General features: G+C 38.3%; 1 protein-coding gene across 6 annotated transcripts; it reads left to right on the top strand.

Moving 5' to 3' along the window:
* Positions 1-6398: 6398 nt before the first annotated feature.
* Positions 6399-9706, top strand: Ppat-Dpck (Bifunctional Phosphopantetheine adenylyltransferase - Dephospho-CoA kinase). 6 transcript variants are annotated; one of them, XM_067787977.1, is made up of 4 exons: positions 6399-6562; positions 7857-8428; positions 8488-8837; positions 8913-9706. In XM_067787977.1, exons 1-4 carry the CDS (start codon positions 6519-6521, stop codon positions 9588-9590), a joined length of 1644 nt encoding a protein of 547 aa, XP_067644078.1. In that variant the 5' UTR covers positions 6399-6518; the 3' UTR covers positions 9591-9706. The 6 variants fall into 6 exon arrangements, with proteins under 6 accessions (XP_067644078.1, XP_067644077.1, XP_067644076.1 ...); XM_067787976.1 differs by having other exon boundaries at positions 7845-8428; XM_067787975.1 differs by lacking the exon at positions 6399-6562 and adding an exon at positions 7285-7723.
* Positions 9707-14105: the final 4399 nt, after the last annotated feature.

The following is a 14105-nucleotide window of genomic DNA, read 5'->3' as shown; positions in this document are numbered from 1 at the left end:
CAAAATTTTAAACAGATAACTTGATAAGCAGGCTAACGTGAATAGCCCATATATTTAAATTTCTCCTTGCGGACGGGGCCGCGGGTAAAGGCTAGTATAATATATATACCACCATATATATACTATATATACCACCGATCTGTATGATTTTTTCAGACAACAATATATGCTATATACGTAAGCACTCATTGAAATTTGAAGCCTCTAGCTCTTAAAATAGGGCAGTAATTACGAAAAGTTTCTTATCTGAACAATCGGTTGTGGGATATATATACTATATATACGACCGATCTCATCAATTTTTTCAGGCAACAATATGTGCAATAAACCAAAGTATATGTTGAAGTTTGTAGCTTCAATCTGTTAAATTGAGTAAGATATTCCAAAAATCCTCTTTTTCTGAAAAATCGGTTGTATGGAGGATATATGCTATAGTGGTCCGATCCGGCCGGTTCCGACAAATGCCTAATCGGACAACCAAATACACCCGCTCACCAAATTTTATCAAGATATCTCAAAAATTGTGGGACTAGTTTGCATACAAACAGACAGACGGACAGACGGACATGGCTAAATCAACTCAGCTCTTCAACCTGATTATTTCGGTATACTTAATGGTGGGTCTATCTATTTTCCTTTAAGGACTTACAATTTTGGATTTCGTGACGAAATTAATATACCATTTCATTTTCATGAAAGGTAGAAATATGAGTTCTTCGCAAAAAACTAAAAAAAGAGATAAAAATTTTACCAAAGAGGAAGAGGTTGTGCTTGTAGATCTCGTGGAAGACTACAGGCACATAATCGAAAACAAGAAGTCAGATGCAGTGACTTGGCAGCAGAAGGAGCAGGGCTGGGAAGCATTGGCTGCGCAATTTAGAGCAAAAACTGGTGTCCACAGGGAATGGAAAGCGCTTCGCGACAAGTTTGATAACATGGACATGTGTTATGACCTTTTCTTATCGAAGTTGTCTGAGATATTTCATAGTACAGTGCCTCGTTTTAGGCCTAGGTTGCATAAATTACATTGGTATAACATAACGCTTAAGAGGTTGAAGAACAAGCGTAACAAATTCAATAAATTATATAAGGCAAATAGGGAAAACATTTCTCTTAGGGAACAGTACATTAATAGTGTGCGGCAGTTTAATTTTCTCGATAAATTTCTTTATAATCGCTACATGCGTAGGCTCGAAGATGAGCTTAAAGAAAATCCAATAGCCTTTTGGAACTTTATCCGCTCCAAACGTGGTTCAACGAATATTCCGATCTGTATGACCTTTAATGGGGTAATCTCCCAGTCGCTAACTGAAACAGTTGAGCTTTTTGCGGAATTCTTTAAATCTAACTTTGATGATGCCAATGTAGGTTTGGCTGGCTCTCATTCGCGCTCGGGACTTTGTGATCAGATTGATTTTGGCTCCCTCATTATCTCGGAGGATGATGTTCGCAATGCTATGCTTTCCCTTAAACCCTCGCTAAGTTGTGACACTGATGGCCTTTGCGCATTTTTACTGAAGCACTGTAGTTTAACTCTCTGCGCTCCCATTTCCCGTATCTTCAGTTTATCTCTGTCCTCTGGAACTTTTATCGATAGATGGAAAAGGAGCTCAATTTGTCCTATTTTTAAATCTGGTAATAAAAATGACATTTCTAACTATAGGCCGATTGCCAAACTCACAGTATGCTCAAAGCTTTTCGAAAAAATCATAAAGGAGAAGTTGTCTTTTATCATTAAAAGGGTGATTGACCCGCGTCAACATGGGTTTGTTGCTGGCCGCTCTACTGTCACTAATCTAGGGTCGTTTTCTGATTTCTGTATCTCTGCATTTAAGGATGGCTGCCAGGTTAATACCATATATACCGACTTCTCAAAGGCTTTTGATAAAGTTTCATATCAAATCTTACTATCTAAACTTGAGTATATTGGATTTCACTCTGTATTCTTATCTTGGTTAAAATCGTATCTATCGAACCGGTCTCTATGTGTTGAAATCGAGGGCTGCAAGTCCCTACCTTTTTATGCAACGTCTGGGGTTCCACAGGGTAGCATTCTCGGGCCTTTGTTGTTTGTGCTTTTTATAAATGATATTGGTTCCTGTTTTTTTCGTCCTCTTTCCTTCTATATGCAGATGATTTAAAGTTATTTCATAGAGTTAATGGCGAGTCGTATTCCCTACTCCTACAAAATGACCTAAATAATCTTATTGAATGGTGTAATGCCAATAATCTCTTCCTCAATGTGAATAAATGTTTCCAAATGTCGTTTACTAAATCATCTAACTTATATTCCACCCTCTACGATATCGCAGGTGCTCGACTGGTTTCGGTTAATGAATTTATTGACTTAGGTGTTGTTTTTGATTCCTCTTTCTCTTTTGTCAATCATATCTCTTATATGCTTCCCAAGGCTTACAGAAACCTTGCCTTTCTTCGTAGATATGCAAAAGACTTTAAGGATCCTTATACAAGGAAGGCTCTTTATACCTCTCTCGTTCGTTCAAAACTAGAATACGCCTCAATTGTTTGGAATCCTATCTATAGCTGCTATGCTGCCAGAATTGAAAGGGTTCAAAGAAAATTTACTCGTTTTTGTCTATTTTCACTCAACTTTGACGACCCAATTCCATCCTATCACTCGCGCTGCTTACTCATAAATCTCCAACCTCTCGAATCCAGAAGGATAGAACATCTGCTAATGTTCGTCTATGATCTAATAGTTGGCTCTCTTGATTGCCCAGTTCTCTTAGCGAAGGTGTCATTTAATGTACCTAATCGGAGTCTTCGAACATTTTTTCCATTTTACATGAGTGCTTGCAGGGCTAATTATTGTAATTTTGACCCAATTTTTCGGGCACTAAATGAATTTAATAGACTCTCAAGGAGGTTTTTTATTGATTTTTCTTTGTCGAGAAGCATCTTCAAGTCAACTTTGCAAGAGTTCCTATAATCTTTACTTGCATTATCCTTTTATCTTTTGTTTTCGCTAGTCATGTTACTTACGTTATTCGTTGTGGTTTTCAGTTGATTATTTGTTTAAGTATTTATTTGCCTTTGTATTCTAGTCTGTAAGATTGTTTAATCATAGACTGAATAAATTATACATACATACATACAAATTATACATACATGAAGCGCAGAACTAAAACTGACCTGGCAGAGGAAAAGAGGGAGACCTACCGTACAGGAGGTAGTACCTCTACAATTAAAGTTGAACATGTATCGCTGAGGATCGCGTCCATGCTCGATACTTCGGGCTCCGGGATGAACAACCCTCATGACGATGACATGGGTAAGTACTTAGAATTTCAATATAGTTTGCATGTACTATATGTGCATTCTCCACTGCTTTTTTTTTAAAGATGTTGAAATTTTAGACGAAGACACGGACAATGTGGACGTATCCATTGTGGAAGAAAAGGAAAATGTAAGTCGTTTTTATTGTATTGATTGAAAAATCTAATATTATAATTTGTTGCTTATATGCATTTTCACAGTAGCCCCATGTGGTCCATGAGCAAAACAAAGAAGTGTGCGGTGCATATTCCTTTGGTGTATTTCGTGATACTTTCGCAGCTATTTGGTGTGCATTAATGCACGGGAAAAAAGTTTGCTTTTCATGGCATGTGAAGAGGTGGCTCGTTCGAGCGGAGACTCTCCATATGCCGACATCCGTTGGATATTTTAAGCTCCATTCTGGATTAGTAGGAGTTTGAGATAAGATAAAAAAAACTACATATTTTGTTTTACATATTCTCATGCTATTTTTATCTATATCTTCTATACTATTATATTGTCGGTCCCACAGAACACTAACACATTCAGATAAAAGATTTCACTAACAATCATTCTATGTATTTTTTAGGATAAACATTGAATGAGAGTAGCCATACTGGGCTTCATGGAACCCTGCCAATTTGCGGCAGAAAAAAGTGACGAACTTTGTGTCGTAAAAAGTTCGAGCCACAAGCGAAATATGGAGGAAGAGAAGATGAACCTTGTTCTACTACAATAAGAGTTTTATAGGGATGAAAACACTCGAGCCGCTGAGAAACATGAGTTAGAAAAGCTGCACGCTGAAGAGAAGCATAAGCAGGAACTCATAAATCTTCAGCTAAAGAATGAGTTGCTAGAGCTTGAGCTAAAGGAAAAAATGGCAAAATATTCTACCAAATGTAAGAACACTGATTTCCAAAATAACAAAAATTTTATATAATAATAATTTTAGAAAATTTTTTTTCATTATCTTTTCAGGAAATGTTTTTCTCATCGAGTAATTTAGTTGTTTTAGACTATTTATTTTAAGTTATTTACATACACTCTTGGTCATATTAATAGGTTCAAAATTTAACATATATTTATCCTTAAATTTTTTTGAATGAATTTCCGGTTTTTTGTATACCAAATGGGCTTATGCCACTTTCAAAAAAACAGTTTTTCGATATCGTTTTATAGCTAAGTTTCTTTCGGCTGTACTATCATATAAAATCATTTACAATTTTGTACGTGTTAATATGGGCATGCGTGTATAATAATTATATTTATTGAAAACTGAATTCGCTACTAATTTAATATTTTGTTAAACGTTATTAGTTTTTAATACTATGTTTGCTATGAAAATATCATAAATTATTTGTTACAAATAAATTAATTTAAATGGGTATTAATTAGTAAATTACATACAGTACCCACAAAAGTCTACGTAAACCAAAATTTCTTAAAAAATCACTATTTTTGTATTTTTTAAATTTAAATATCTTTTGAACTACTAATCGGATTCAAACAATGTTTACGTCAACAACTAGGTAATAATAAAAGCTTTCATTTGATATGCAAAACTTGCATATTTGCATAAAATAATTTCTAGAAAAAGTTGCACACTATTATTTATATTTCTTACGTCGAAAAGTCTACCAAAATATATTAATAAGTTATGAAACAAATTGTATCCCCCGAAAAAAAAAGTGATTTTTTTAAAACATTTTGCTGTACGTAGACTTTTGTGGAACACCGTATGTTGGCTGGGAGGAAGACCATTATATCTCTGATAAAATCTAAAACGTTTAAGAAATTCAAACATGTATTTAATGCACTAGTAAGCATATGTCTGCGTACAAGTAGTTTTTTGCGATTTTTATCAACTTTAGCCTCAGTAGAATAATTTTAGCTAATTTCCTATACAAGTATGGATCAAGATCTAATAGATTAATTGTAAAATATATCTAATTAGCTAAAATTATTCTACTGAGGCTAAAGTTGATAAAAATTGCAAAAAACTACCTGTACGCAGACATATGCTGACGAGTGTACATTTTCATGTGACACGGTGTGCTTGAACCAACTTTAAATACAAGGTCAAAGCACATCCAAAAACATGGCAATATGAGTGCAGCTACAATCACGCGAAGGGGTATATGATTAGAATATAATGTAAAATTAAACCCATCCTGTTAAGCTGGTCTTGATAGCCTGTAAATAAAAATATAAATAAAAACTTGAATTTGGAAAAAATAATATTGTATTTAGGCCCAGTTTTTCAGTTCAAGTTTAAACTCCAGTCAAAGTTGACTAGAGTTTAACCCTGCCACTTTGACTATTTAAATCAAGATAGGCAGCAAAATTTTTTGAAAATGAACAAAGTGACTCTAATAAACTCCAGTCAACTTTGAATGTAGTTTAACGAACAGAACAGTTCGCGCAAATGTTCGCCAAAAATTAAAATATTTAGATTTTTGGCGAACATTTGCGCGAACTGGCAAACACCACCATACACGACAGAAAAGGTCGCAGAAACATGACATAACGGGAATGTTCGCGGAAATGGTCGTGTCGTGTATTATTTTCCATACAGCGCCTTGTACTTTAATATGTCAGTTAATGGACTTGACATTCTTCTGCACGTCTTTGCATTTATGTCAACCTGCCACCACCTTATAATGTTCTACCAAGATAAAAAGACATTTGCCGTCTTTCAGTGAGTTTTACAGCTCCGGCTCACGCTCAATTCTCACGGGAATGCTCTGGATCATTGAGAGACTTGAGAAGCAGATGTCGTGAAATTTTCGCACACGTGAAATGTGATAGGCAGATGTCGCCGCTTTTCATTTAACTCATACGGCGAGAGGCTAAGCAGCGACATCTATTTTTGAAAAAGTAGGTATATTAAAGGCCGCGTTGCCAACCTAAAAAGAAGTAATTAACAAATTATCTGGCTCACAAATTGAACCAGACTTCTATCTGGATTTATCTTGCTCAAATCGTTGTTGTTGCATTTACATGCAAAATTATTTATCTGGCTCAGGATTTTGCCACCGGATGATAGCTATTGTTGCGGAGCTAGCAACAATATTCACCACCTTCATATGTTTTCGTTTGTCTAATTGAAACAACGAAAAAAGCGACTTTAGTACCGACCGGTTTTTTGCAAATAACTTTTAAACGAGTTAAAAAATATAATTTCTGCTTTCGGAATCTTGTCAAAAAATACGCGTCTTTGGGTACCACTTTCGACAACTTTGATGCGAATTTCAAGTGTAAAAAGTTGTAATACTACCAAATTTCGGTATTTGAAAGCTTTTTTTTCATAAACTAAGAGTTTCCTAGAGTTCCGAATGATCATTTTGTCATTTTTAGGACCCCCTCTACCCCTCCAAAAAAAATCGTGGCTCCATATTCAAAATATTCCCCATCAAAAATACTCAGCCGTGCGTTTAGAAAAAATTGAAGTTGGCGATTTTCATGTGGTTGTTGTAATGTTGGTGTACCCACAAAAAAAATTGTGAACATAAGTGTTTTGCGCGGATACAGTTTTGGTCTCCAAACCGGTGTTGGACCCACCCAGGGTAATTTTTTATAAGCGCGGCGGAAGGCAGCCAATACAGAAAGGTGTTCTGCGCAAAAATACTGTGGATCCCACCCTCGGTTTCGGAGGGACATTTTTCGGTTTTTCGTTAATATATTTTAAACGACTTAAAAATTTTGTTTTCCGGTTTCGGATTATTAATACTGATGTGAAGACGCGTCGTTTGACACATCTCTCGATACTTTTGGACGCGTATTAGCAGTGTCATGCTGTCGTATAGAGTTACCAAAATTACTCGACGATTAATCCACAGTTGTGTTCGCGCCCATTATCGACTTGGTTGGACATTTTTAGCAGTTATGAGCTACTGTAACCATTCACCATATTGATATACTTAGGTTACCCTGTGTACTTTAATTTCGTGAAACAGCTGACACAAATGATAACACAAGATTGCGCATTGCGCATATAAATAAAAGATCAGCTGTTTTTTATGGGAAAATTTACGTAATTTTCCTTTAGCTCTTGTTTTTCCTCTCTTTCTTTCATTCGCTCAAGCAGCACAGTGTAACGCAACCTGCAAAAATCGCGAGTACTCCATGCCTGCATGTATAAAGTTCTCGCTATGGAGCAAGCGAGTGCTCCAAAATTTACCACAATTCATACAAAAAAGATGGTCCAATTAACGTTGCGATATCCTAGGACTGGACCATATAATCCAGCTCCGCATTATATCAGAGTAATCCATGGAGTACCCGCAGTCCAATAAAATTTCGTGTAGTGATTACAATCGTTAAAAACGAGCAATGATCGACTTACAATATGTTCGTGTAGAAACATGAGTTGGTCCATTGATGCATTACAGTGGAGTATAATGGTAAGTACTCCAATGGACCACATGTTCCAACGATTTTTGCAAGGGTGGGTACGCAGAACGAAGCAATTTTCAACTTGTGAATGCGCTATCTTCTGTGTGTGATTTGTGAACAACTGATGTTGCTTATAAATTTTTTTTTTCGCATTTATTCATTTAATATTTTAGAATCTTTATTAGGGTCAACGAAATGTCCTCTACGGGCCTATTGATAGTTTCAAACATAAAACAAATTGCGAAATCTTTGCGTGCTATAGAGAAATATGTTGGTAGAGTTTATGTACAATTAAATATTCCCGAAGATAAATGTCAGCCAATGCCGACGTGGGGTCATCTTATATCGCAACTATATGTAGATAGTAATCAAATCTGTGATAAGAATTTAAAACTGAACATTTTAGTCGGATCATTGCGCCAGCAGGGTTTCAAAGCGTTGGAATCAAGACAAGTTGATATGCTCTTCTTCGATATCACGTCTACCCCGGAACTATGCCAAAATTTAGTTAGTTGTTTAGTGCAGCAGTTTAGTATACCCAATGAACCGATAATCTTAGAACCAGGGTCGCAGGCATCAACCACAGATATTTTGTCATATCAAAATTTTAAAGATGATATTAGAGTGTTTGATACAGTAGTTGTTGGCGGAACCTTTGACCGAATACATGTTGGACATAAGATATTCCTTACTCAAGCAGTAATACGATGTTGTCGTAGGTTGGTGGTCGGTGTAACAACAAGTCGTATGAATAAATGTAAGTTGTGCTTTAATAAAAATCTATGTGTTAATTAAAAATAACGCAATACTTTTTAGCTAAAACGCTTTCGGAACTAATACTACCAGTTGAAAGTCGTGTGGAAGAGGTGCGTGAATTTCTTAAGGAAATTGATGCAAGTTTACAATATGAAGTTGTTCCAATCGATGATCCTTTTGGACCAACACAAAGCGATCCAAAAATGGATATGATTGTTGTTAGCGCTGAAACACGCAAAGGTGGTCACAAAGTAAACGAGTTGCGAATAAAAAATAGTTTACGACCGCTTGAAATATATTGTATAGATCTTGTGGAAGCTAGTCAAACAGGTGCCGGTCCGAAAGAAAAGAAAGTAAGCTCCAGCAATACACGTATTGATTTATTGGGCACCCGACTAAGGCAACCAGAGGTTAGTTTGTAGGTTTTTAAATACTCCTTTTAGTATATATTTATTTATATATTATGTCATTTATTAAATTCCCAGCCACGCCCCAACCTTTGCAATGAGCCATATATAATTGGTTTAACTGGTGGTATAGCATCTGGTAAAAGCATTATGTGCGGCCGCTTGCTTAAAAAAGGGGCATTCGTATTAGATTGTGATAAGATTGCTCACGAAATATACGAACCTGGTCAAGTATGTTACCAGAAAGTAGTTAATCATTTTGATAATGGCATTTTGAATGCCGATGGGCGCATTGATCGTCAAAAACTTGGTCAAATTGTGTTTAGTGACCCAGAAGAACTGGAAAATTTAAACGCTATTGTATGGCCAGAGCTTCTTGTTGAAGTCAAAGAACGTATACGCAAGTTACGCAATCAACATATATATGATGTTGTGGTAATAGAAGCGGCTATATTGTTAAAAGCTAATTGGGAAAATGAATGTCATGAGATATGGTCAACTATAGTGACACCTGAATTGGCTGTGCAACGCATTATACAACGCAATGGGTTGAGTGAGGAAGAAGCACGTAAACGTTTGGCGAGTCAAATGGAAAATCATGAAGTAGTGGCTAGATCACATATTGTTTTTAGCACGCAATGGTCAGAGGAATTTACTGCCGATCAATTAAATAAAGCCTGGTCTATCCTTATGAAAGATATAGAAAAACGAAAAAGTAAACAGTCATCAAATGCAAAAGATGCTACTTATAAGTAAACTAAGAAGTGACCACATTTAAGCCTTATTGGAGCGTAGCCTCAACTACGCTCAGTATAACTAGAGCATTACATGCAAATACATTAAATAGATCATCGCACGTATAAAAATTTTAATGGGTAATTGAGTATTTAATCAGTTTAGCACACTTACTAATTGCGGCCAATTCACACTCCGAACATAGTTTTGTAAACGGTTGAACGATGCTTAAAAATATAATTGAGAGTATAGTCACATACAAGTTCTGTTCAAATATTTTGTTGTGTTAACAGTGCTACACCCTATTCTATGGGAGCGACCACTCACAGATTGTCATCAAAGTCCCCAAATGGGAGTCCAAGGAAACTAGCAGTTTCAACAGGGGTGGAACATAGCATTAAATCAAACATCGTGTTATACTCTATTGCATTATTAATGCGTAAAGTTTTACAAAAATTTAATTGAAAAAGATATAACAAAAATTAGCAGTCTTCAAATATTTTTCCATATCGAATTCTGAGTGGAACCTTATCCTACTGCGGCTGTCGTTTCGAAAACGCCCTAGCTGAGAAAACTATTAAAAAACGCCCTATTCCAGAATCTGTTTGAAGAACACTTTTTTAAATCAAAAACGCCTTATCTTCGGATTTTATTTAAAACGCCCCATCTAAGCTAAACCTCGATATTATTTTACGTTAAATAAGGCGTATATAAAAAAGTTTCTGTTGTTGTAGCAGTTGAAACAATTCCTGGAATGCATAGAGAGGTCGCTTTTAAAACTATTTTTTTGCTATTTGCCACTTGGTGTTGTAGCGATAAGGCCACTCCCAGAATGTTTTGAGTTTGGGCGAGAGGAATGGTCTAGAAAATTTAATGTGGTCATATTAATCGTTCCCGAGACGGTCGGGCTAGTACCTTAATGGTGGTTGTTACCGGAAAGTACCGCATCTGCATCCGGCAAACCGGATCAACATCGATAACAGTCCCCAAAACCTCCGGGAAGCGTTAATACAATAACAACATTAAAGTACTAACCCAAACATTTCGGGAACGATTCAGTATGACCACATTAAACCTGCAAGACCATGAGAAACTTTGGGTCGCCAGACCTTCGCCTGCTAAATATGTGACAATTGGGTTGCTGAAGCTGTGAACTACGCTTATCAATCCCTTGAATTCCTATGTGCGTAAGTTGTTTTTAAAAATATTTTGCGATAGTTCGTTTTTAAGTGGCAACATAGATTGGTTCTATGTGAGTAATCGTGAAATTGTCAATAGTAGTTAATATTTGGTTGTTGTTGTTGTAACGATAAGGTTGCTCCCCGAAGGCTTTGGGGAGTGTTATCGATGTGATGGTCCTTTGCCGGATACAAATCCGGTACGCTCCGGTACCATAGCATCATTAAAGTGCTAGCCCGACCATCTCGGGAACGATTTATGTGGCCACATTAAACCTTCAGGCCATTCCCTCCCTCCCTACCCCCAAGTTCCATGAGGAGCTTGGGGTCGCCAGAGCCTCGTTTGTTAGTGAAACAGGATTCGCCGCGGATAGGCGAGGTTGACAATTAGGTTTGGAGAAGCTATATATTGCGCTGGCAACCTGAAAGGTTGCGCTACACAGCCCCTTGAAACTGGTATTTTAGTCGCCTCTTACGACAGGCATACCTACCGCGGGTATATTCTGATCCCCTAACCCGCTGGGGGTAAGATTTGGTTGTAGTAGACATATGTATGCATTCATAACCTTTTAAATATTAATATATATATGGGGTAAAAGGGGACATATGAATACTAGATCGAGTCGAAAAAAAAAAAATTGATAAAGTTCACTTGAAGTTTGTGTTGAGAGGGTCTCGTTAGTTGTAAAAATCAAGTTCAAATAACCAAGTTACAACAAACAAAAAAAAAAACATTTTTTTTTGTATTTGGAAAGCTAAATTACTTACTTACTTAATTGGCGCTTAACCGTCTAAACGGTTATGGCCGTCCAACAAGGCACGCCAGTCGCTCCTTCGCTCCGCCAACCGGCGCCAATTGGTCACACCAAGGGAGTTTAAATCGTTTTCCACCTGGTCCTTCAAACGGAGTGGGGGCCGCCCTCTACCTCTGCTTCCATAGGCGGGTTCCGATAGAAACACTTTCTTGGCCGGAGCATCATCTTTCATTCGCATAACATGGCTTAGCCAGCGCAGCCGCTGCGTTTTAATTCGCTTGACTATGTTGATGTCTGCGTATAGCTCGTACAACTCATGATTAAATCTTCTTCGGTACTCGCCATCGCCAACGCGTAGAGGTCCATAAATCTTTCGAAGAATTTTTCTCTCGAACACTGCCAAAGCCGCTTCATCTGCTGTTGTCATGGTCCACGCTTCTGCCCCATATAGCAGGACGGGTACGATAAGTGACTTGTAGAGTAAGATTTTCGTTCGCCGAGAGTTTACTTTACTTATTAGTTGCCTACCTAGTCCAAAGTAGCATTTATTGGCAAGATTGATTCTTCGCTGGATTTCAGTGCTGTTGTTTTTGCTAGTGTTGATGCTGGTTCCCAAATAAACGAAGTATTTTACTATCTCGAAATTATGGCTGCCAACAGTAGCGTGGTTGCCAAGGCGCGTATGCGCTGAGTCTTTGGTCGATGACAGCAGGTACTTCGTTTTGTCCTCATTCACCATCAAACCCATCTTTACCGCTTCTTTTTCCAATTTGGAGTAAGCAGAACTAACAGCGCGGGTGTTTAGGCCGATGATATCAATGTCATCAGCATATGCCAATAAAATTGCACGCTTTTAAAGAATATTGTTCCAGTGCGGTTAAGTTCTACAGCTAGTATAATTTTCTTCAGCATCAAATTAAAGAAATCGCACGATAGGGGGTCCCCTGTCTGAAACCTCGTTTAGTTTCGCACTGATAAGGTCCAAGCAGCCGGTTCACGGTGGGCTTCAATCTTTCGCACAATACACTTGAAATGACCTTATACGCGATATTAAGAAGGCTGATTCCATGATAGTTGGTTCATTTTGCAGTATCTCCCTTCTTGTGAACTGGGCAAAGAACACTTAGATTCCAATCGTCGGTCATGCACTCGTCCACCCATATTTTGCGAAGAAGCTGCTGCATGCATCAGCGCCCACGGCCTTGTTGTTTTTCAATCTGGTTATTGCTATTTTAACTTCGTCATAATCGGGCGGGGGGACATATATTCCATCATCATCGATTGCAGATAGATAGACAGATGTTGTGAGGTTAAGCACTGCGACGTATTGGTCTATTGTGCCCTCATTCTCTTTACAACACTTCATCCAAGCCGAGTTCTCTGAGAAAATCCAGAATGGTTCTCGGCTTCAGAGAGTGTATGTGACTATTTTCTAGTTTGGATGATCCTAGAATCCTAAGTCTTCGTCTCGCGACTGCCTCACATTCCTTCAGGATGTGTTCTGCAGATTCATCTTCGACATCACAGAATCGACAGAGACTACTAGCTGATATGCCCAATTTATGCATATGGCGCTTTAGCCTACAGTGGCCTTTGTGTATACCTGTTAAAATCCTAAGGCTACTTTTTGGGAGGTTAATCATAGCCTTATATCGCTTCGAGTTGTACCCTCTTATTAGTACCTTTGCCTGCCGAAGTCCTGGACTTTCGCGCCAGTGTTGTTCTCTAAGGGACGCCTCCTTTTGTCTGAAGTCCTCCCTTATTGCATGTGACCCTATTGGCACCATAGGCTCGGGTCCTATTGGCTTTCCGGGCGCTGCCAACCTGGCAAGCTCGTCCGCTCGCTCGTTACCATCTACTCCTCTGTGTCCAGGTACCCATGCCAGAAGGATGGTGTTATTGACTCCTAGATTGTTTAACCTCTCCACGCATTCAAGGACCGTTGATGATTTAATCTCAACTGAAGATAATGCCTTGAGTGCAGCTTGACTGTCGCTGAGTATAGCGATTTTCTCGTTGGTATATCCACGCTGTAATTTTATCTCTGCACACCGACTTATGGCGACAACTTCGGTTTGGAAGATGCTCGGATATTTTCCGAGTGGTAGGGATATTTTGGTTCGGGGCCGAAGATCCCCGCTCCTATGCCCTCCGGTGTCTTCGAGCCATCGGTGTACCATATTATAGTGTGTTCCTGGTGAAGCGTTTCAATCCTGGAGGCGTCCCACGTACATTTGTTCCCCAGCTGTATTTTGAAGCGCTTCTTCCTCGTATCATCTCTGGGAAGTTGGATAAGTGGAATCTGCTCCTGCAGATTCGCCATGCTCCGTGACTGAATCACTTTGCCTCTTCCTCATCCCTCTTTAGCTATGTTTACTAAAGTACTCCTGGCTGCCTGCTCAATTATTATATGTAGAGGCGTTAACTCAAGCAGCACTTCTATTACTGCCGTCGGGCATGTTCGCAAGGCTCCAGTAATGCAGACACACGCTAAGCGTTGAAGCTTCGTGAGCGATTTTTGTACGGTCACCAAGGTTGTTCTTGATGCCCACGCAACTGCTCCGTACACTATAATAGGTCTCACTATCATAGTGTACATCCAT

Source organism: Eurosta solidaginis, chromosome 5, assembly GCF_040869045.1.
Source record: "Eurosta solidaginis isolate ZX-2024a chromosome 5, ASM4086904v1, whole genome shotgun sequence".
NCBI classification, from domain to species: domain Eukaryota; kingdom Metazoa; phylum Arthropoda; class Insecta; order Diptera; family Tephritidae; genus Eurosta; species Eurosta solidaginis.
The sequence above is the reverse complement of the archived record's forward strand: the minus strand, read 5'-3'. Positions and strand labels throughout refer to the sequence as shown.

What these genes read in the sequence shown, in the direction of transcription:
- Ppat-Dpck (XM_067787975.1), top strand. Translation starts at nt 7,641, where the DNA reads ATGAGTTGGTCCATTGATGCATTACAGTGGAGTATAATGGTAAGTACT. An exon ending in TTCCAACGATTTTTGCAAGG is followed by an intron (nt 7,724 to 7,856) that starts GTGGGTACGCAG and finishes AATCTTTATTAG; the next exon opens with GGTCAACGAAATGTCCTCTA. An exon ending in CCCGACTAAGGCAACCAGAG is followed by an intron (nt 8,838 to 8,912) that starts GTTAGTTTGTAG and finishes TTAAATTCCCAG; the next exon opens with CCACGCCCCAACCTTTGCAA.